This window comes from Schistocerca piceifrons, chromosome 4 (genome assembly GCF_021461385.2).
Source record: "Schistocerca piceifrons isolate TAMUIC-IGC-003096 chromosome 4, iqSchPice1.1, whole genome shotgun sequence".
NCBI classification, from domain to species: Eukaryota; Metazoa; Arthropoda; class Insecta; order Orthoptera; family Acrididae; genus Schistocerca; species Schistocerca piceifrons.
In genome coordinates this window covers 220,735,461-220,756,403 of record NC_060141.1, presented here as the reverse complement: position 1 = coordinate 220,756,403, position 20,943 = coordinate 220,735,461, and the positions used below count along the sequence as shown (strand labels likewise).

At 42.0% G+C, this 20,943-nt stretch overlaps 1 protein-coding gene across 1 annotated transcript in view; it reads left to right on the top strand.

Annotated features, from left to right (window-relative positions):
- Positions 1-4,474: 4,474 nt before the first annotated feature.
- Positions 4,475-20,943, top strand: part of LOC124795289 (selenoprotein F) — a 40,298-nt gene continuing 23,829 nt past the window's right edge. Inside the window, exons 1-2 of the mRNA XM_047259247.1 lie at positions 4,475-4,657; positions 5,536-5,654. Of these exons, the coding sequence (XP_047115203.1) occupies positions 4,610-4,657; positions 5,536-5,654 (167 nt within the window). The 5' untranslated portion in view covers positions 4,475-4,609. The remainder of the gene's footprint in view (positions 4,658-5,535; positions 5,655-20,943) is intronic.

Here is a 20,943-nt window from a genome sequence, read left to right as displayed (position 1 = left end):
CTCTGTGCATCTGCTTTTCTCCTCTATCACCTCCTACCCCCTCCATCACTCTCCCCTTCGCTAAGATCAATTTCTCTCCCCCTCTAAGTCAATCTCCTCCTCCACTCTCTTTCTGTCCCTGTGACATCCAACATTTACATATTGAAAGCAGTAATTTGCGTCTACAATTGCCATAAGGACAATGATGAATGTTTTTTTTTGTACTTGATGTATTCACTTCCAGTATTCGGAGGACACATAATTTGCACATGTTTGCCATATATGGGTCCTATGCAGTGAGGGAAATTCCACTTCACTTCGAAATTTCTTGCTACCTTCTGCCATTCTTCTGTATCCTTTGGAATCTGAAAAGTAAAACATACTCATTACTTTCCCTATTTTGTCAGACTGATGACACAGAGGACACACTATCAAAAGATGACTGCGATGTAGCTCTTGAAGAACATGTACCTCCCACATAGGTCAAGCACATATTTTCAAATGTTCTTTTTAATATGATAAAAAAAATAGGTTAAATATATTTCAATTCTTTCAATTTAAATCTGCGTTTCATACTAGAATGTCGTGTTCCCAGTTTGGCACAGCTTTGCCACAGGAGACACGAAAGCAGTCGAAGACGTCCGTCTTCTGGTCGGCCCCTGATCGTTGTCAGAAGGAGGCTAGTTTTTCATTACGCAAAGACTTCTCTTATATGAAAAGAACAACCCGGATTCCTTTACGTAATCAGTATGAATTTTATAATCACCTAAGGGACCTTTAACAATTAACAATGAAAAATTTGCATTTGCAAGTAAAATCATGAATAAATGGGGCAGCTATGAGTTGTATAGAAGACAAGGAGCGGCCTTCTGTCTACGATCAGGATGCCGCAGTATTCTCTGCTGTAGTAAAGGCTGCTTGACATTTATAAAAATAATATGGCATGGAGGTAAAAAAATATATATAAAGGAAAAGAATGGAATAAGAAATCTGGTAAACACTAAATATATTCAAACAATTCTCACAAGCAATTAGGGCTTATTTATAAGCAGTGTAACTTACATAAGTACTTTTCTAACTGTATGGTGCGATCAGATTTCAGCCTGTCCTGTGTTGCTCCTTGGTTCACGTTTTTGTCACAAATTACAGTCATTACTTTTCTCCTTCCTTCAAGACAATTTTTGCACCGTTCAACACCTTCAAAACAATAACTTGCCGGTTTACAGTATCGAACATAAATTACTCGAATTTTATTAATTAATAATGCTGTCTGCACACTGGCAAGACCGCTCACTTTTATGGCTTAAAGTCGACCTTCTTTACACTTTCACATTACAAGCAGAAGTACATTAAAATCTGAAGATCTACAAAAGTTTGTTACTGTCATCTTTTATTTAGATCGAAGCGGAACGTCAGTTCAGCTTCTGTTAAAATGTTTCTTTGACTGCGCAATCCATGTATTAGTGTCCGCGCTCGATGCGCATCTTTATAGTTATGTAAATTATATAAAACAAATGTCTTTCAAAGAATATATCTCATCTCATAAGTTGATCATTTAATATAAAGATAGGTGAATGCCTTTCCAAGGGTACTCACAGCTTTCATACTACGGAAATCCCAATAATATTACAGGGAGTATGAACAGCAAACTCCAAGCATCAAAACATTGGTTGCAAAACACAGCTGTGAAATTATGTATGTGGGCAATAATAATTGTGACGAATTTGTTCAAACAGAAACAGAGGAGCCGGAATTAATACGATTTTAGAAATAAGTATTTTTAACAGTTCTTTAATATCCATTTTAATTTGCTTAAAAATGCCAATAAAACATAACTTAAATGAAATCAGTATTGAATGTTGCGTGCTTACCTTTATGTAATTCTTCAACACCAATGAATCAGCTTCACATACTTCTGGCACTATGAGGGAAATAGCAGAATATGATACTTTAAATAAGTACATTAGTGACTTGTATGAATCGCCAGTGGCTAAAAATCGTAATGTGATGGCCCATCGAATTCTTGGTGAATACTGTCTTGGCAGTTGTTATCTTTCTTTACAATAAGAGGTGTAGTTAACTGCAGTAAGTAATTAATGTCTTAGTCGACATTCTCGTAAAATTACTAAATAACACATCATCGTCTGCTTCTAGTTCCTATGCTACTATTTCGTGGACCTTCTTTAAATACTCTTCTCTTCCACCATCGTTTTCTGTTCCTTTAGTTTTCATTTCCGTTGTTAGCTGCAAGACCGACACACGTGTGGCACAAATTCTGTATCTTTGGTATAAATTAACCTGCCGCATGCAACATACGCCGTAAGATGTTGCCTGTTGTAGCATGCTACAAGACGACGCACGCCACATTTCCCTGGCATGCCACAATGATGGAAGACGTCGACCCAGCGTAAACGAGGCTTTAGAGCCAGGTCTGTATTGTATGGTGGATGTGAAACTAAAACCTGCAATCAGACCCAAACGTCGTGGAAAACTGTGAAGAGGTGTCCTTCTGCAGCAAGATAACGCTCGCCCATATTCTGCCAAACGGACGGCCGACACAATAAAGGAGTTGAGATTCGAGGAGCTGGAACATCCACCATACAGTCCAGACCTGGCTCCAAGCACTTTTCACATGTTTGGAGCCTTAACGGAAGCACTACAGGAAAGAAGATTTTAAAGTGATGAAGACGTCATTGCTGCCGTGCAAGATTGGTTACAGATGCAACTGAAAAACATATTTTCTGATGAAATAAAAAAAAAAAACTCGTACAATGTCGGGAAAACTGCATTGAAGTCCAGGGAGGTTACGAAGAAAAATAGCGCATGTTTCAGTTTTCTATCATCAGAACAAGTACAGCTTTTCACAAATGTGCCTTGACTTTTTGAATTCCCCTCGTATACTTGTATGTAGATGATTTTGTAAATAAGCTTTACCTATAATGTACTTTTAAAGATATAACAAGGGATGGCTTTTCTGATGTGCATACGCGTGAATAGTGGGTTTCGGCATTAACATCTATTTATAAACAACTGTTTAACCATGAGTAACACCGCGGTCCATGCTAGTAACATACATAATTATACTAACCCACTAAGACATCCCCCCCCCCCCCCCCCCCCCCCACTGGTAAAAGCAAAAATCGCACACTGGACTTGTCAGAAATGTGTCTTCTCCTGATGCTATCTTCCAGTACTTTCCAAAGGTGTTCAATAGGATTAATGTCTGGTCTCTGAGGAGGGGTGTTTAGTTGTTTTGGAGTATTGTACAGGAGCCACAGCCTTGTATTTAGAGCCATATGCTTTGGCCGGTATCTTGTTGAAAAATGTAAACCAAGAAGATTTTCAGAATGAGATTTTCACTCTGCAGTGGAGTGGGCGCTGATTTGAAATTTCCTGGCAGATTAAAACTGTGTGCCAGACCGAGACTCGAACTCGGGACCTTTGCCTTTCGCAGACAAGTGCTCTACCATCCTTCCTTCCAGGAGGGCTACTTCTGCAAAGTTCACAGGAGAGCTTTCGTGAAGTTTGGAAGGTAGGAGACGAGGTACTGTCAGAAGTACGGCTGTGAGGACGGGGTGTGAGTCATGCTATGGTAGCTCTGATGGTGCCGGCATGGTAGCTCAACGTATTCGGTCAGAGAGCTGCTCGCCCTCTGCAATAAAAAACTGAGTAAAGGAATCAACAATCAACTTGAACGGATGTCTCATGACGTCCACCCAGACCAAACGCACTAAACAATACCGAACACAATGAAAAAAAAAGTAGAGCGCTTTGCCGTGAAAGGCAAAGGTCCCTAGTTCGAGTCTCGGTCCGGCACACAGTTTCACTCTGCCAGTAAGTTTCATAACAGCTCACACTCTGCTGCAGAGTGAAAATCCCGTCCTTGCAGACCTAATTTTTCAGTGCTAGGATTCGCATTGTTCTTTAAAATGTTAATATACATACCTCCTCTGTCTTATCACAGACGATGTGTCACTTATTTCTAAGACTGCAGTACACGTGAAGTGCCTACTTACTTCCACCGCCCTGAGAGGAATGCATAATTTCTGATAATTGTTCACCGACTTGTAGTCTTCTATAGTTGTCCCCTGCGCAGAAAACAGCACGTAAGTCATGAATACGTTATATTGAGGCTGTAATAAACTCTTGACGAGGAACAAATATTTCAGAAATAATTAAATTTCCAATTCGTTTGTTTATACGAGGTGCCACTCGCTTTTTGTTAGCAGAGCACGAGAAACTGCACAATTACATTCGTTTGCCTTTTCGTTGAGCAGTTGTTTATTATTCTGCTGGTTATTAACCCTTCTGTGGTTGATGGGTCATAACTTCGAGCGCCAATTCGAGTGTAGGGATATATGTTCCCAGCTCAGTAGACTCTAGCGACAACGAAACAAGGGAAGTGACGTAGGTCACAGAAGATACCACATCCATTTGAAGGCCTTGCGGGCAAGGAGGTTCGCGGAGGAGATTGTTACGTGTGGACTGGTGTGTCTGTGCGACTTCGACCATAGATATGGTCGAAGCTGTGCGAGATGTCTTGTTGTTCTGTGGTACGTCAGTGTCAGACTGACTCAGTATAACGTGGGTGAGAGAGTGGTAATAGGGAAGAGTGTTACATTGTTTCAAGATGCAGTTTATTTCAGGAGCATTTACTTTTTATCTCTTCACAAATTTGGTGAGTTTTTAATTTAATTTTATTCATTCATAGATCACGTTGACAAGGATATTTGACATTTCAAAGCTTAAGAACGAAAATCGGCTGAATTATTCTAACCTCACGACCAGGTTATTATTAACAGCAAGACTTTGTACACAGAATACAACACGATTTTGATTATACATTCATTCAAAGAAATTTCATAATGTAAAAAGCGAATGTTACACTCTCGCATTTCGGTACAATTCATATAACACATGCACAGCAGGACGCTACAACGTTTGGTTTACACGCGAACTCCCCACAGGACTGCGTGAAAAAACGAGTGACATGAGATGTTGAGCTCGGAAAGAGGATAAAATGTTAGTATTACACCATATAGAGTTCTGGTGTAATGGTTTCCAGAAATCAAAAACAATTATAATGTAAAAGTGGGTTGTGAAAGGACAATTCATTATTGTTTACTTGTTACTTTTTACCACTCCCTATCTGCATGTTATGTAAGTTATGTTTCATTGTACATAGTTTGTTGTTTAAAGCACTCATTTTAAATAAATTTACTTCGGTAATCTCATTATGCAAAAGGGGTTACTTGTTGTATAGTTTTATTTCCTGGGAGGAAGTGTTGTTTTGAATTTTTTTTCTTTATTCTTGCTTGGTAAAGGCAAGTTTGGTCTTGAACCTGTTCGTGGTTATGGAAGAACGTTTAGTGCAATAATTACAAGATGCATAACATTACAATGAGCCTAAAAACTATTTTGAATAATTAATTATTTTTCAGTCAAAATTAATGTCATTTCCTATCTTCACACTGAAGTGCATGACAGTAGTTTTGCGTTTTGTTCAATGTAACTTTATTTTGTAGTGACCAATTGCACTTATTTTCTTATACCAAGGTTGTCTGTTCTTTGGCGGAATACACAACTGAGGATTGCTGGGCGTTGGGCTTCAACAAAGCCAATTTGCTGTGTTCGTCATGTGACCAGCTGAAATCTTTCGATCTGGATCTTATCAAGTAGGTAATTTTTGGAGTATTGAGAAATTCACAGCATTTTGTGTCTTTAGCGAAATTTGTTAGATGGTAAAGTAACATAAATTTGCCCCCGTGTCATGGAAATGTTTTAGGGCTGCAACTATTAAAAAATTTGTGAAGTAACACTTTTCAGCTCATATCACATCTCTATGGCAATATTTACTAGCACTACACTAAAAACACACTTTTGTTTTTACAGCCTGACAATGGCAAGTGGTGATGTTGGCTCAGGTGTGTGAAGAATATGTGAGAATGTGATGGCTGAGGGAGAGAGAGGTGAGAGATGTTGGGTAAGAGTTTGGATAAGACTGTACTGGTATGGCATGGGGTGCTGGCAGCTGCTCAGTGTTTTTAGCTGCTGGGAGAAATACATAGAAACTAGTACAGGGCCAGGTAAAAGGTCGAGGGTAAGAATTAAGTAAGCCAGGGTGGAACTGAAAACAAATGCAGGAGTTTCAGGTTAGTGCCAGTCAGTAGGTAGAGGTAGATGGTGAGGAATTAAGAGGTACTGAGGGCTGAGGAATTATGAAAACAGAGACAGGCATTCTGGGAATGGAGACAGTGTAGCAGGGGTGAGTACCCACTTGTACAGGTCAGATTACTTAATTCTATTAGATTACTTAATTCTATTTTTACATAGACATTCTTCAAGCCATGCTACAGTGCATGGCAGAGGATACGCCGTGCCACTACTTGTCATTTTCTTTCCTGTTCCACTCGCAAATAGAACAATGGAAAAATGACTGGCTGTATGCCTCCTTATGAATCCTAATTTCTCATCTCTTATCTTCATGCCCCTTATGTGCAAGGTATGTTGATGGCAGTAGAATCATTTGACAGTCAGCTTCAAATGCCAGTTCTCTAAACTTTCAGTAGTGTTTCTCAAAAAGAATATCATCTTCCCTCCAGGGATTCCCATCTGAGTTCCTGGAGCATCTCTGTAACAAGTTGTTCGAACTTACCAGTAACAAATTTAGCGGCCCGCCTCCGAATTACTTAGACGTTTTCCTTCAATCTGACCGGGTGCGGATCCCAAACACTCAAGAATAGGCCACACAATCATCTTATATGTGGTCTCCTTTGCAGGTGAACCTCTCATTCTTAGAATTCTCCCAAAAAAAGATCGTGCAGTACATGTTGTTGTGTGGCATGAGTGAATTGATCGAAAGATTGCACAACATATTTATAATTGACTATTTACCTCTATTCAGTAATTTGTCTGTTATAAAGATGGAGATTTTAAGGAAAAACTACTTTAGTCTACATGTGAAAATACTTCTGCTGTCTGTCCGATGTTTTATTTTCATGGGCGGGTTGCAGAGTTTTATAGTGATATATTTAACTCTTTTTCTCTGCCAAACTAAGTAAGTTCACTAGATGGAAGTAAAGATTAATATTCTTTCCAGTGTAGTATATGTGAATATCTCTTTTTGCACCCCCAAAACTTGCAATGGATTGTCGACAAGAAATCTTATAATAGAATAAATGTATTGTGAGACTAGTTAATATTCCACATTTAAACATATTTATTACTGTTAAATAAGTGTGGATGATTCCTCTCATCCCCGGTCCCCATTGTGGTCAACTCTTGTGAGAACATGTGTGGAAAGCTTGAGTCCACGAGCCATTGTGGCATTCATCTTTTCTCTGGAAGAGTTACATTCTGTATTTTCCTTTGAGTTAACCTCCAGTGAATGCCCTGTCAACTCAACCATATGTCTGGTTTCTTGTTGCAGTTGCTCAATATTTCTTTTTTCATTGAATCCTACATCTGTTTCAGTATATTTACAGATGGCCACCATTGTCTGGTTTGACCTCCACTTTTATCTTCAAAAATTTTCAGTGGTTTGCGGTGCATGGTGAATGTCGTACAATACTTAGTGTGGTAGTCAAACGAAGTGGGAGGTCATCATGTACACTTATGTGATAGCTTCCTTACTGCAAAGGGACATAGTGTTGGTGTCCGCAGTGTTACCCTCCCTATGAATGTCCAGGAATGTGTGTGTGTGTGTGTGTGTGTGTGTGTGTGTGTGTGTGTGTAATATTTGGGACACTGATAATCTGGGCAATGACTGCAGTGCCTGGTCACTGTTACTTATACAGGTCAGTGCCTATGCATAGTCCTTCTGTGGTCAGTTGGTGACACCATTCCAGAGTAATTTCACAGAGAGAATTGCACAGCAGTCTCATCAGAGGAGCTGGCTTAGTTTATTGCAGAAGGGTTTAACTCCATTGTTTTACCTTTTTTAAATACAAATTGAAATGAAATGAAAACTGTCAGATGGGGGAGGGGGGGGGGGGGCAGGGTGGGACAAGACAGAGAGAGATAAATATCTCAATTCCTGGTCTACATCAGGACTGATAATGGATCATTCTCAGATAATAAGCAATAATTTTTTCATTGATGAAATAGAAAACAAGTTTGGCAGTGACACTTCAGTAAACAAAATGTGAAACATACTGATTAGAATAGTGTCCCCCCACTCAGTCATGGCCACTGTTCAGCTGCAGCAAACTTGGCAACATCCCAGATCCCGTTTTGAAGGTGACTTATTACTGAGTAAAGTTAAGATTATAGATAACCAGTGTGATGTGAGATGTTTCAGAATATCTGAAGTGCATCCACATGTCATCTAGTCTGTCAAATTAACCTATCTATGGAGATTGTGTACATGGTGATGTCCCTTGTGTGCTATGCCTTATTGCACCAGTTGTGGCTCACTTCTTAACCCCCATCCCTCCCCCCACCTCCACCCTCAGTCCCTGTTCACCAACCGGTTACATTTATTGCAGGGAATGTAAGATACAAGAGTTCAAGTTCTTTGATAATTAAACATATCTGGAAGAAGGGAAAAAGTAAAATTGCCTTTACATTTCCGGATGGTAGAAGCTCACAACTCTAATGTGATGGATCATCTGCAATGAGGAGGAATATTCCCTCTCCTATTTTTCCAGGGCCCTTGTGGCCACCTTAGTTCATCCATCCGTGTAAGGGAAGGGACTCCTGCTTCCCTCCCCGTCCTCCTCCTTTACCCTCCTCTTGCTTCGTGTGTATTAGGGACTCATAATAGAATTACATATACCACAACCTGCAGACATTTGGCTACAGAACAACCAACTACTCATCTGTACCAGACTCTTGCCTGGACACTCCTTCTACTGAATCTAAATCTCAAAAGAGGAGGAAAGGAAAAAAAGGGCAAAGGTGGACCCAGTATCCCAAACTACCTTGGGTCTCCCCTCTACCATTACCGATATCAGGCAATTAGGTGACAACCAACTGGTGGCAATAGCCCAAACATAACTGTGATTACATGATCTATTCTTTTCACACTGCCATTGGACACAGTCATAACCGAATGCCGTTTTGGTGGCTATCTTTAGCATCTTGCTGAACTGAACTGACACTTGCTCTCGCAGTAGTCATTGACTTTCATAGTTCAGGAAATCGGATTCCACACAATATAAGCATTCTTCATAACTAATGCGTACTACAAAATTAGATCCTACGTAGAGGATTCAGAGTAGTGGCCAGTAATGAAAGGGTGTAGCTAAAAACCCTTGTCACATTATAGGAGGCATGCATGACAGCATTTTTTTGGCCTAGGAGTCAGTTTTCTGAACAGACTGAAGGAGTGCATAGGGCGTAGCAGCATGTTCGTTGTGCTGGAATAAGCTGGCTTCAGCACACCATGTGGCAAAGAGGTTGCGAGGAGATCGAAAGAGGCTAACAACAGACTAGCATGAAACGTGCTGCCAGTGCCCTCTTGGCTATCAGTACTTAAGACGGTCTCCGTGGACCGGAGGGAGAGTCTGAGACTGTCACACCAAGGAAGTCCCAGTGTCATTAGTCGCAGCCCAGTGGGAATCACAATAGCAGTTAGTTCTGCCGCTAACACAAGAGACAGGCAGCACATAGCAACCAAAAAATGTATACATAGCGGACTTTGTACTTCACCAGCAGTGAAGCTAACGTGGACTATACAGAAGAACTTGTACCACAACAAATATCTTGAGTTAAGTAAACTTTGCGTTCTTATGAATAAAGAACACAGTTAATGTATGCATACAGCCTGTGTTGTAGATAGTTGATATGGGGCCACCAAACAACATCCTCCTCTTGCTTCTATGGTCCACCTCTACAGAGACACCAAGACTACATAAAATTTGTGGTCTTGGAGTCACCAGCGAGTATCCATAGCGTGTGCAGTAACAGCCTAGAGCAATGGGAAGAAATAATGCAAAACAATTTTTCATATTACAACTTACCTTATGCAAATTTTGTATGAACAAAAGAACATTTTGCAAGTTGTGGCTACAAAATTAACGGAACTGATGCTGTGACAGAGGATGCCCGAAGATGAATGACCAGTAGCTGTGAAGCAAGAAGCCTTCTCAGTTGAATACATCATCTGGTGTCTGTAGACAAATCATTGTGGCTGTGGCCTTCATGTGTAAGAGCTGTTGTTTTGTAGTGCTGGAAAAAGATAAGCGTAATAATAGAGCAATGAATTATTATGAAGTGTCAAGTAAAACTTGGAAATCCTGCTACTGAAGGCTATCTTTTACAAAAAGGAGTGTATGGTGAAGACTATCACATACGCAAGTTTGTGAGTTGTTAAAGTGCTTCCAAGATGGCCGAGAAGATGTGGAAGGTGACTTGTGCCTAAGACCCACTTTACCATCATAAATGGACGAAACTATTGAAAAAGTAGGTAATTTAATTTGGTTTGACTGTCTTTTGAGTATTTGATCACTTGCTGAAAGTGTAGGAATTGACAAAGAATGCATAAGTCAAATTATGTAACCAATTTAACATGAGAAAAGCATGCACGAAACTTGTACCGAAAATTCTCACGATTGAACAAACAGAAACACATGAACATGTTTGTGTAAACACTTTGAATATCACTGAAAATGATCTGAAAAAATAAGAAAAAAAGACCCTAATTGCAGAACAACAACTCATGGTTCTGCATTAAGACAGTGCACCGGCTGCACCACAAATCTGTTAAGAGGTTTCTACTGATGTACTGCATCCCAGTGTTAGACAACCACTTTATTCATGTGGTCTAACACAATGTGACTTTTATCTATTACCCAAGGTCAACTCTGCATTAAAAGGAACAAAATAAGTCCATTGAAGCAGTGAAAGCCCATGTTATCAATGCACCCACAGAAGATGACTTCCATCACTGTTTCCATCAATGGAAAATTTGCATGGAGCATTGTAGGCGTAGAGGAGGGGAGTATGTTGAGGGTAACAGTAATTGAAGATGTTTGTTTTTAAAATAAAACGTTTTGCAGTAGTAATCCCATTATTTTGTACCCACACCTCTTAGAATAGGGACCAGCCGAATAAGGCAGTGCAGCTAACACTATCCTTACATTCAGGATGGAGTTTCTTCTGTGTTCGGACATACTGGTTTAGGTTTCCTGTGATTTTTCCGCAGTCATTTCAGGCAGAGGCTTGGTTGTGGAATTGCGGCGGTTTTTTCCACCGCCTGGCTGAGCTACGGCAACTGTTAAGCTTTACACCTGCTATCTGCATTGCCCTCCAGGAAACCTGGTTCCCAGCAATGCAGACCTCTACCCTCCGCAGCTATACGGGATATTACAGGAACCGTAGCGACTATAATAGTGTCAGGTGAAGTTTGCGTTCATGTTCTAAACTCGGTCGTAGTGAACATGTGCCCCTTCAAACCCCTCTTGAACTATGGCTGTCAGAATAAGGACGACGCTGGAAATAACTGTCTCCAATGTTTATCTTCCTCCAGATGGTGCAGTATCCCTGAATGTATTAGCTGCACTGATCGATCAACTCCCTAAACCTTTCCTACTTCTGGGAGATTTTAATGCCCATAACCCCTTGTGTGGTGATACCATGGTTACTGGCAGAGGGAGAGGTGTCGAAACTTTACTGTCGCTATTCAACCTCTGCCTCTTAAATACTGAGGCTGCCACACATATGTGTTGCTCATGGTAGTTACTTGTCGATTGATTTGTCAATTTGCAGCCCAGGACTTCTCCCATCTATCCACTGCAGAGCACATGACGACCTGTGTGGTAGTGACCACTTCCCCATCTTCCTGTCACTGCCCCAGCATCGGGCACACGGACGCCTGCCCAGGTGGGCTTTGAGCTAGGAGGGTGGGGAACTTTCATCTCTGCTGTCTAGCTACATTGTATGAGTGGGGTTTCCGGGGACTGCTTCCGTTTTTTATTCGAAACTTCCTGTTGCTCCGTACTTTACGCGTTCAAGTTGGTGACTCCCGTAGTTCCATCCATTTCCAGGAGAATGGAGTCCTGCAGGGCTCTGTATTGACTATCTCTCTATTTTTAGTGGCCATTAACGGTCTAGCAGCAGCTGTCAGGCCCTCCGTCTCACCTTCTCTGTATGAAGATGACTTCTGCATTTTGTACTGCTGCTCCAGTACTGTTGTTGCTGAGCAGTGCTTCCAGGGAGCCTCCCACAAGGCGCAATCATGGGCTCTAGCCCACGGCTTCCAGTTTTCAGTCGCAAAGTCTTGAATCTTGCACTTCTGTTGGCGTCGTACTGTTCATCCGGAACCAGCACTTTACCTAAATGTTGACCCACTCACTGTAGTGGAGACGTATCAATTCCTAGGACAGGTTTTCGATGCTCGATTGACTTGGCTCCCTGATCTTCGTCAGCTTAAGCAGAAGTGCTGGCAACATCTCAGTGCCATCTGTTGCCTGAGCAACACCAATTGGGGTGCAGGTCGCTCTATGCTGCTGCAGCTTTACAGAGCCCTTGTCCAATCCCGAATTGACTATGGGAGTGTGGTTTATGGTTCGGCGGTGCCTTCAGCATTGCATTTACTCGACCCTGTGCACCACTGTGGGCTCGATTAGCGACAGGACCCTTTAGGACAAGTCCGGTGACCAGCGTTCTGGTGGAGGCTGGTGTCCCTTCACTGTAGATCAGATGTGCGCAATTGCTCGCCAGTTATGCAGCACACATTCATAGTTCCCCTGCGCATCTGAATTACTGTCTCCTTTTCCCACCCGCGGCTTTCCATCCCTCGCATCGGCGGCCCAGATCGGGGCTAATGATTGTGGTTCGCGTGCGGTCCCTTATCTCCGAACTGGAGTCCTTCCCTTTACCTTCTCTACTTGCGGTCCATTCACGTACGTCTCCATGGTGTACACTGCTTCAGCCGCAGCTTCGTCTGGACCTTTTTCATAGCCCTAAGGACTCCGTTAACCACGCCACTCTCCGCTGTCACTTCCTCTTGATTCTTGACATGTTCCAGGGCTCTGAAGTGGTTCACACTGACGGCTCAATGGCTGATGGTCATGTAGGCTTCGCCTATGTTCATGGAGGAGATATTGAGCAGCACTCCTTGCCAGTTCGGTGCAGTGTTTTCACTGCAGAGCTGGCGGCCATATATTGTGCTCTTGAGTACATCCACTCGTGCCCTGGCAAGTCATTTCTCCTGTGTACTGACTCATTGAGCAGCCTACAAGCTATCGACCAGTGCTACCCTCGCCCTCTGGTAGCTTCCATTCAGGAGTCCATCTGTGCCTTGGAACAGTCTCGCTATTCTGTGGTATTTGTGTGTACCCCTGGACATGTCAGAATCTCCGGCAACAAACTTGCTGACAGGCTGGCCTAACGGGCGACGCGGAAACCGCTTCTGGAGATAGGCATCTCCGAAGCTGACCTACGTTCTGTCTTACACTGCAGGGTTTTCCAGCTTTGGGAGACGGAATGGCATAACAGCATGCACAACAAACTGTGTGTCATTAAGGAGACTATGAATTTCTGGAAGTCTTCCATGTAGGCCTCTCGCAGTTTATCAGTTGTCCTCTGCCGGCTCCGCATTGGCCATACATGGCTAATGCATGGTTACCTAGTCCGTCGCAAGGACCCACCTCTTGCTGGACTGCCCATTTAAGCCGCTCTGAGGCAGACTTTTAACTTTCCCAGCACCCTGCCTTCGGTGTTAGGCGACAATGCCTCCACAGCAGCTTTAGCTTTACGTTTTATCTGTGAAAGTGGGTTTTATACTTCTATCTAGATTTTAGCGCATGTCCTTTGCCCCTGTGTGTCCTCCACCCTAGTGCTTGTAGGGTGGAGGTTTTAATGTTTTGCAGAGTGGCTTCCATTCCCTTTTTATTCTTGTGGTTGGCCAGCCACTGTAATCTGCTTTCATGTTTGACTTTCTTCTGTTTCTACCATCTCTGTTGTTTTCTTGTCCTCTTTCGTTCCTTTTAGTGTTCGTTGCCTTCCCTTCGTTCTTGTTGCTTTTCCTTTTATTCCGTTTTGTGTTAAATGTGTGCATTTTATTCTCACATTGTTTTATTAGGAACAAGGGACCAATGACCTCGTAGTTTGGTTCCTTCTCCCGTCTTTAAACCAACCAACCAACCAACCAACCAGCCAACCAACCAACCAGAGGCTTGGATGGTCCCTTCAAGGCCATGACTGACAACCTGCCCTATCCTCATAAAGCACACTTATATATTCTGTGTGTGTGTATATTTTTGAGCACTTTATTTTCATTGTATTATGATGACAAATCCAGTATTGTAAGATAGTCTATGGATAAATGAAATGTAATATCTATCCATTTTTCATAACTGTATACACTCGGGTGACAAAAGTTGTTGGATATCTCCTAATATTGTGTCAGACGTCCTTTTGCCTGGCATAGTGCAGCAACTTGATGTGGCAAGGACTAAGTAAATTGTTGGATGTCCCCTGCAGAAATAATGAGCCTTGCTGCCTCTGTAACTGCCCGTAATTACGAAAGTGTGGCCACTGCAGGATTTTGAGCACAAACTTACCTCTTGATTATGTCCGATAAATGTTTGACAGAATTCACATCAGGTGATGTGGATGGCAAAATCATTCGAATTGACCAGAATTTTCTTCAGACCAGCAGCCTGATTTCATGGCTTCTTATTATTTATCATAATTCCATCGTTGTTTGGGACTTGAAGTCCATGAATGGCTGCAAATGCTCTCCAAGGAGTTGAACATAACCATTTCCAATCAATGATCAGTTCAGTTGGACGAACGGACCCAGTCCATTCCATATAAACACTATCCATACCATTGTGGAGCCTCCACCAGCTTGGATGGTGTCTTGTTGATAACTTGGGTCCATCGCTTTGTTCTGCGCCATACTCAAATCGTACCATCAGCTCTTGACTTACAAACTGAAATCAGGACTCATCTGACCAGGCCATGGTTTTCCTGTCATCTAAGATCCAAACGATACGGTCACAAGCCCAGGAGAGGCGCCGCAGGCGATGTCTCACTGCTACCAAAGACACTCGCATCAGTCGTCTGCTGCCACAGCCCATTAACGCCAAATTTCGCCCCACTGTCCTAATACGTTCGTCGTACATCCCACATTGATTTCTGTGTTTATTTCACAGTGTTGCTTGTCTGTTAGCACTGACAGCTCTATGCGAACACCACTGCTCTTGATTGTTAAGTAAAGGCTGTTGGCCACTGTGTTGTCTATGATGAGAGGTAATGCCCAAAACTTGGTGTTCTCAGCACTCCTGACACTGTGGATATCAGAAATTGAATTCTGAAATGGAATGCCCCGTGCATCTAGTTCCAACTACCATTCCACATTGTGTTAATTCCAGTCATGCAGCCATAATCATGTCAGAAAATGAGTAAAAATGACACCTCTGTCAATGCACTGCCCTTTTATACCTTGTGTATATGATACTGCCACCATTTGTACATGTGCATGTCACTATCCCATGACATTTGTCACCTCCGTGTATTGAACCTGCTGTAAGAATAAAGTTGACTGTAAAGAGCCTTTGGTAGAGTGCATTCACTGATGCTAGAGGCCACCTCTCAAGACTAAGTAGCACTTTATACCACGAAGAAGTGGTGGCAGGTGCATACAAATGAATAGACTTCATCCTTTGCAGCGTCTGTTCGTCCCCCTAAACTGGTGGAGCTGTGGAATCATCAAATTGATTGTCCCTGTCCTATCTTTTACTCAATATTTTTAATGCCCATTACCATTAATGACCTTTGCATACCTTGACCTTTGCATACTAAATAATGACTCCCCGCGCATTGTATTACAGTGCTATTCCCCCATCGATCTTATCATCTGTAGCCCAGTTGTTATTATTTTATTCAGTGTATACCTCACATTGACCTCTTTGATATGATCACTACTCAGTCATTTGCTTTCTCCCACACCAGTACTAAACAGGATGCCACCTACAGGGATAGGCAAAATAATGTGAACAGTGGTAGTAATGGTATGGTTATGTTTGACAGTGAACAATGCAGGTAAGGCATGTGTTGCACTGGACTGTGCACCTTCAGTACGAACTCGGCATCAGTGCAGGTTGTTTATGAATAGTGCACATCACGTATTTGCATTCAGAGGCCAAGGTTGACGTGCAGTGAAAAACCTAACAGAGTTCCAAAGAGGGCAGATTGTGGGGCCTGATTAGCTGTAGCTGGAGCATCAGTAACCAAGACAACTAACTTATTGAATGCCTCAAGAGCAACAGTCATGACAGCCTACATAAAACATAGAAAGACATTATCATGTAAACGTAATAGTGGGCGCAAATCAAATCTAAATGACAGTGATCACTATACGCTAATACAAATTGTGCCAAAACAGCACAAGACTATAGTGGCTAAAGTGACTGCAGATTTCAAAAGCCATCTTAGAGACCCCATATCTACCGAGAACTCCATAAAACAAATATTCATGGACAAGCTACTATACCGAAACCACGAGGGATGACAACCAACGCAAAGAAGCGTAAAACCTGGTGTCAGGGCATAAATCCTCGACACCTGATCAGAGGAAACATGTCATATGATCCATGTCAACATTTTCGTTATTTCCAACATCTGGATGGGTTTACGGCTGGAGAACGCCAAATGTTGTTGTTGTTATTGTTGTTGTTGTTGTTGTGGTCTTCAGTCCTGAGACTGGTTTGATACAGCTCTCCATGCTACTCTATCCTGTGCAAGCTTCATCTCCCAGTACCTACTGCAGCCTACATCCTTCTGAATCTGCTTAGTGTATTCATCTCTTGGTCTCACTCTTCGATTTTTTACGCTCCACGCTGCCCTCCAGTACTAAATTGGTGATCCCTTGATGCCTCAGAACATGTCCTACCAACCAATCCCTTCTTCTAGTCACGTTTTTCCACACTCCTCTTCTACCCAATTCTATTCAATACCTCCTCATTAGTCATGTGATCTACCCATCTAATCTTCAGCATTCTTCTGTAGCACCACATTGCGAAAGCTTCTATTCTCTTCTTGTCTAAACTGTTTATCGTCCATGTTTCACTTCCATACATGGCTACACTCCATACAAATACTTTCAGAAACGACTTCCTGACACTTAAATCAGTACTTGATCTTAACAAATTTTTCTTCAGAAACGCTTTCCTTGCCATTGGCAGTCTACATTTTATATCCTCTCTACCTCGATCATCATCAGTTATTTTGCTCCCCAAATAGCAAAACTCCTTTACTACTTTAAGCGTCTCATTTCCTTATCTAATTCCCTCAGCGTCACCCGACTTAATTCGACTACATTCCATTGTCCTCCTTTTGCTTTTGTTGATGTTCATCTTATACCCTGCTTTCAAGACACTGTCCATTCAGTTCAACTGCTCTTCCAAGTCCTTTGCCGTCTCTGACAGAATTACAATGTCATCGGCGAACCTCAAAGTTTTTATTTCTTCTCTATGGATTTTAATACCTACTCCGAACTTTTCTTTTGTTTCCTTTACTGCGTGCTCAATATACAGATTGAATAACATCGGGGAGAGGCTACAACCCTGTCTCACTCCCTTTCCAACCACTGCTTCCCTTTCATGTCCCTCGACTCTTATAACTGCCATCTGCTTTCTGTACAAATTGTAAATAGCCTTTCACTCCATGTATTTTACCCCTGCCACCTTCAGAATGCCAAAGAAGCCTACAATTGTGATTGCTTGATTTCAACAGTTAAGCATGGAGGTGGAAGTGTGATGGTGTGGGCAGCATATCGTGGTACTCTGCTGGTCCCATCATTAGTTTCAAAGGTCATGTTACAGCCAATGATTATGTTAACATTTCAGGTGATCAGGTGCACCCCATAATTCAAATGTTGTTTCCCAACAGTGATGCCATATTTCAAATCGTTGTAAGAGGAGCATGCAACTGAACTGAACTGCAGCGTCTTCCCTGGTCAGCACATTCCCTTGTGGGCAGTATTGGAGCACAGACCTGGAGCAGATTTCCGCCTCCCTCATCACTACAGCAATTAGAAGAGGTTCTGATGGAAGAGTGGCATTAACATTCCACTGGAGACTATACAGTCATTATATGGTAGTATACCAAGACGAATCACATCTGTATTATAGGCAAATGGAGGTTGAACCCCTTATTAATAAACCATTCTCAAGTAAGTACAGGTGTTCACACACATTATTTTTCCTGTCCCTTGCATGTTGGATGGTTAAGATGCTGATTGGCTCACTTTTAGCACTTCCCAAACTGTCAATACGCCTCCTCATGGGTCTACTCGCGCATCTACTAAAGAGTCAATCAGCGACACAACCACCAAAATGTTACACTCAGCAGAACTAAGGTATCATTTTCCTTAATATTCACATGTTGGAAGACAGTCCCATCGTGGTTTGCAGGAAATCTCTATGGCTGTTACATGTCACAGAAGAGTTCTTCAACAGTGTAAGTGCCATGTGCTGGAACATGCTGTTATCATCTCTAAATGTATCCAAGACAGAGCTGGCTACCTTACAAAAAAGAAGGGATGCTGGAAAAGTTTTGTATCTGCCATCAATTTTCTCTCTCCTCCTCCTGCCCCCCCCCCCCCCCCCCCCCAAAGATGTGGGCCAAATTACTGTGCATTTGTAGTCAACAAAAAGCGACTGACATCCCAGGCATCTGTAAGGGTGTTGTAGTGAAATCTAACCCTGCTGCTATTGTTGGCTATCTGGTGAAGCGCTACCTGAGCGTTAGTGATTGACAATTGACACCCACCCCTTTCCCCCAATCCTCTGTCTTCACAAAAGTCAAGCAGAGAGGGTCACCACCTTTCAGCACACAATGTTTGGAATCCTAGAACACCCCTCCTTCTAAGTGTGATATTGTCAGTACTCTTACAGCATGCAGAAATACAGCTGCAGGCTCTTACTGAATACAAAATTATTCAACTGTTACTCTATCTACCTAAAAAAGGGGAAGCACCATATTCTTGCTGTTTCTAACTGAATATGGCTTGACGGTGAGTTCTCCTCCCTCTTCGTTTTCCCCAATTGTGGGGAAGAAAGTACAAGTATTACAGTTTTGAAACAAGGAGGCAAGTTTCCACAGGAAATGCATAGCTACAGACCAGTCTGTCTTCCCAATGTCCTTTGCAAGTGTTTCAGACACATGGTAAGCTGAGAGTTGTGCTGTATCCTCAACTGGCAGGTCCTCTTGTCTAACTCACAGTGCGGATGTTGGGTAGGCTGATCTGTCAGTGCTCACTACTCTGCATGATGTTTCTCATCAGAATGGTTTTTACTCGTTATCATGTCTGTGGCATGACATGGCACCACCATTTCCTCACCACCTTACATGATGGGGCTTCTGTGACACCCTCTCTAAGCAATCCTGAGTGTGACACTCTTCTTAATGGTTATCGACAGACTCACAGAGGCAATGTAAGATGTAGTCTCCCCATTCTGGTATGTTGATTCTACAGCTACAATAGTTCCAATATGAAGTTTGCTGAGCTTATATGCACAACTTCCAATTTGTTGCTACCAAATTTGACTCGAACTTTACATCACTTCTTACTACTGGCGTTTGACAGATTAACTTAGTTGCCCCCATAAACAACAGTTTTTAATCAGATCTGGAGCTTTAATCACTTTTCAAAATAAAATGTGTTTTAATGCTCCTCCTCATAGATAATAAACTTGTCAACTCTGTTGACCTGGTGTAGTGGGTTTGGAGCCTGTTTGAGTGCATGGGTGCACCTTCCACCACATGATAAGCTGTGGTGAGCCTCCAGTCACACCCTGCTGACATGTACCCTACCTTTTACCTTTATCCTCTGACTCTTTTAATAATTTGTTCAAAAACCTCTTATGGCTATCCTAGGCCAGTTTTCTTTTACCCCTTTTTTGTGTGTGGCTTAAAAATGAATGGTTTCTACCATTTTTCTGAATATGCAGTTAGTACAGACTGAGGAATGTAGCAGTAGAAGTCACTCTTGCAAACTGTGACTGATTTCTTGTGCAGTGGCTCTTGCAGATGTTGACATGGTACCCTTGTTTGATAGAAGTTAAACTCGATTCCTAGTGCTTTATAAGCAGTAATAATTCATGCTCACGAGTCTGCTTCTTTTTCTTCCTCACAAATCTTTCAGTATGTTGACAGCTCTCCACCTGGATTTATTGTTATTCACTTTTGCATACTTGCTGAGTTCCTCATTATTTGTGGCTTGTTTTAAAAATGCTGATCGAGGTCTTCCTCATGCTGTCTTTCCTTGTAATGCTCCTGCTAGAATGTTTAAAAGTAATTGGTTATGGCTTATATTGTGACCAAGGCATTCATGTGGTCTTTGGTAGATTGTTTCCTTTATCCTTTTAATTCCTGTTGACAAGTTAAATCGGCATGCTGTGTTACTATCCAAGTGCTGTTGAAGAGAACAAGTGCAGATCTAGGTTTTCCTTCAGTGCTGTTAATGAGCTAACATGCACATCCTTGCTAATCCCTGATCGGCGGTGATGAGTATGGATGTCACCATTCAGGTGCCTGGGTGCTATTTATGAGCTTAAGTGTATAGTGTTTCACAGTTCTGGCCTTTGTGTTGTGTTCAGTTACTCTGTCTGTTGTTGTCCTGTTTTGCTGCGTTCTGCACTTTATATGTTCATTGGGATTGGAATCAGTGTTTTTCTCATTATCTGCTCTACAAAGAAAATGACATGCCATTGTGGTTGCACTGAGGATATTATGGAGATACTCGCAAAGAGGAACAGTGACAACCAATTATTCTTTGTCAGCTCCTCCATAGGTTCTGGAAATAAGTTCTATGACAACATGTGTAACACTACAGTCATATTTCAAGAAGGCATGTCCTTCTGAATCTGAGGAATCTGAAAGTTTTAGTAAGTTTCTCACCAGATTTGTAACTGCCATAAATTCACGGAAAAGCTTTAAACTCTGAAACTAATTTTTATACCTACAATAATGTTCATTCCAGTGGTGACAAAATCTTAGTGACAGGAGACA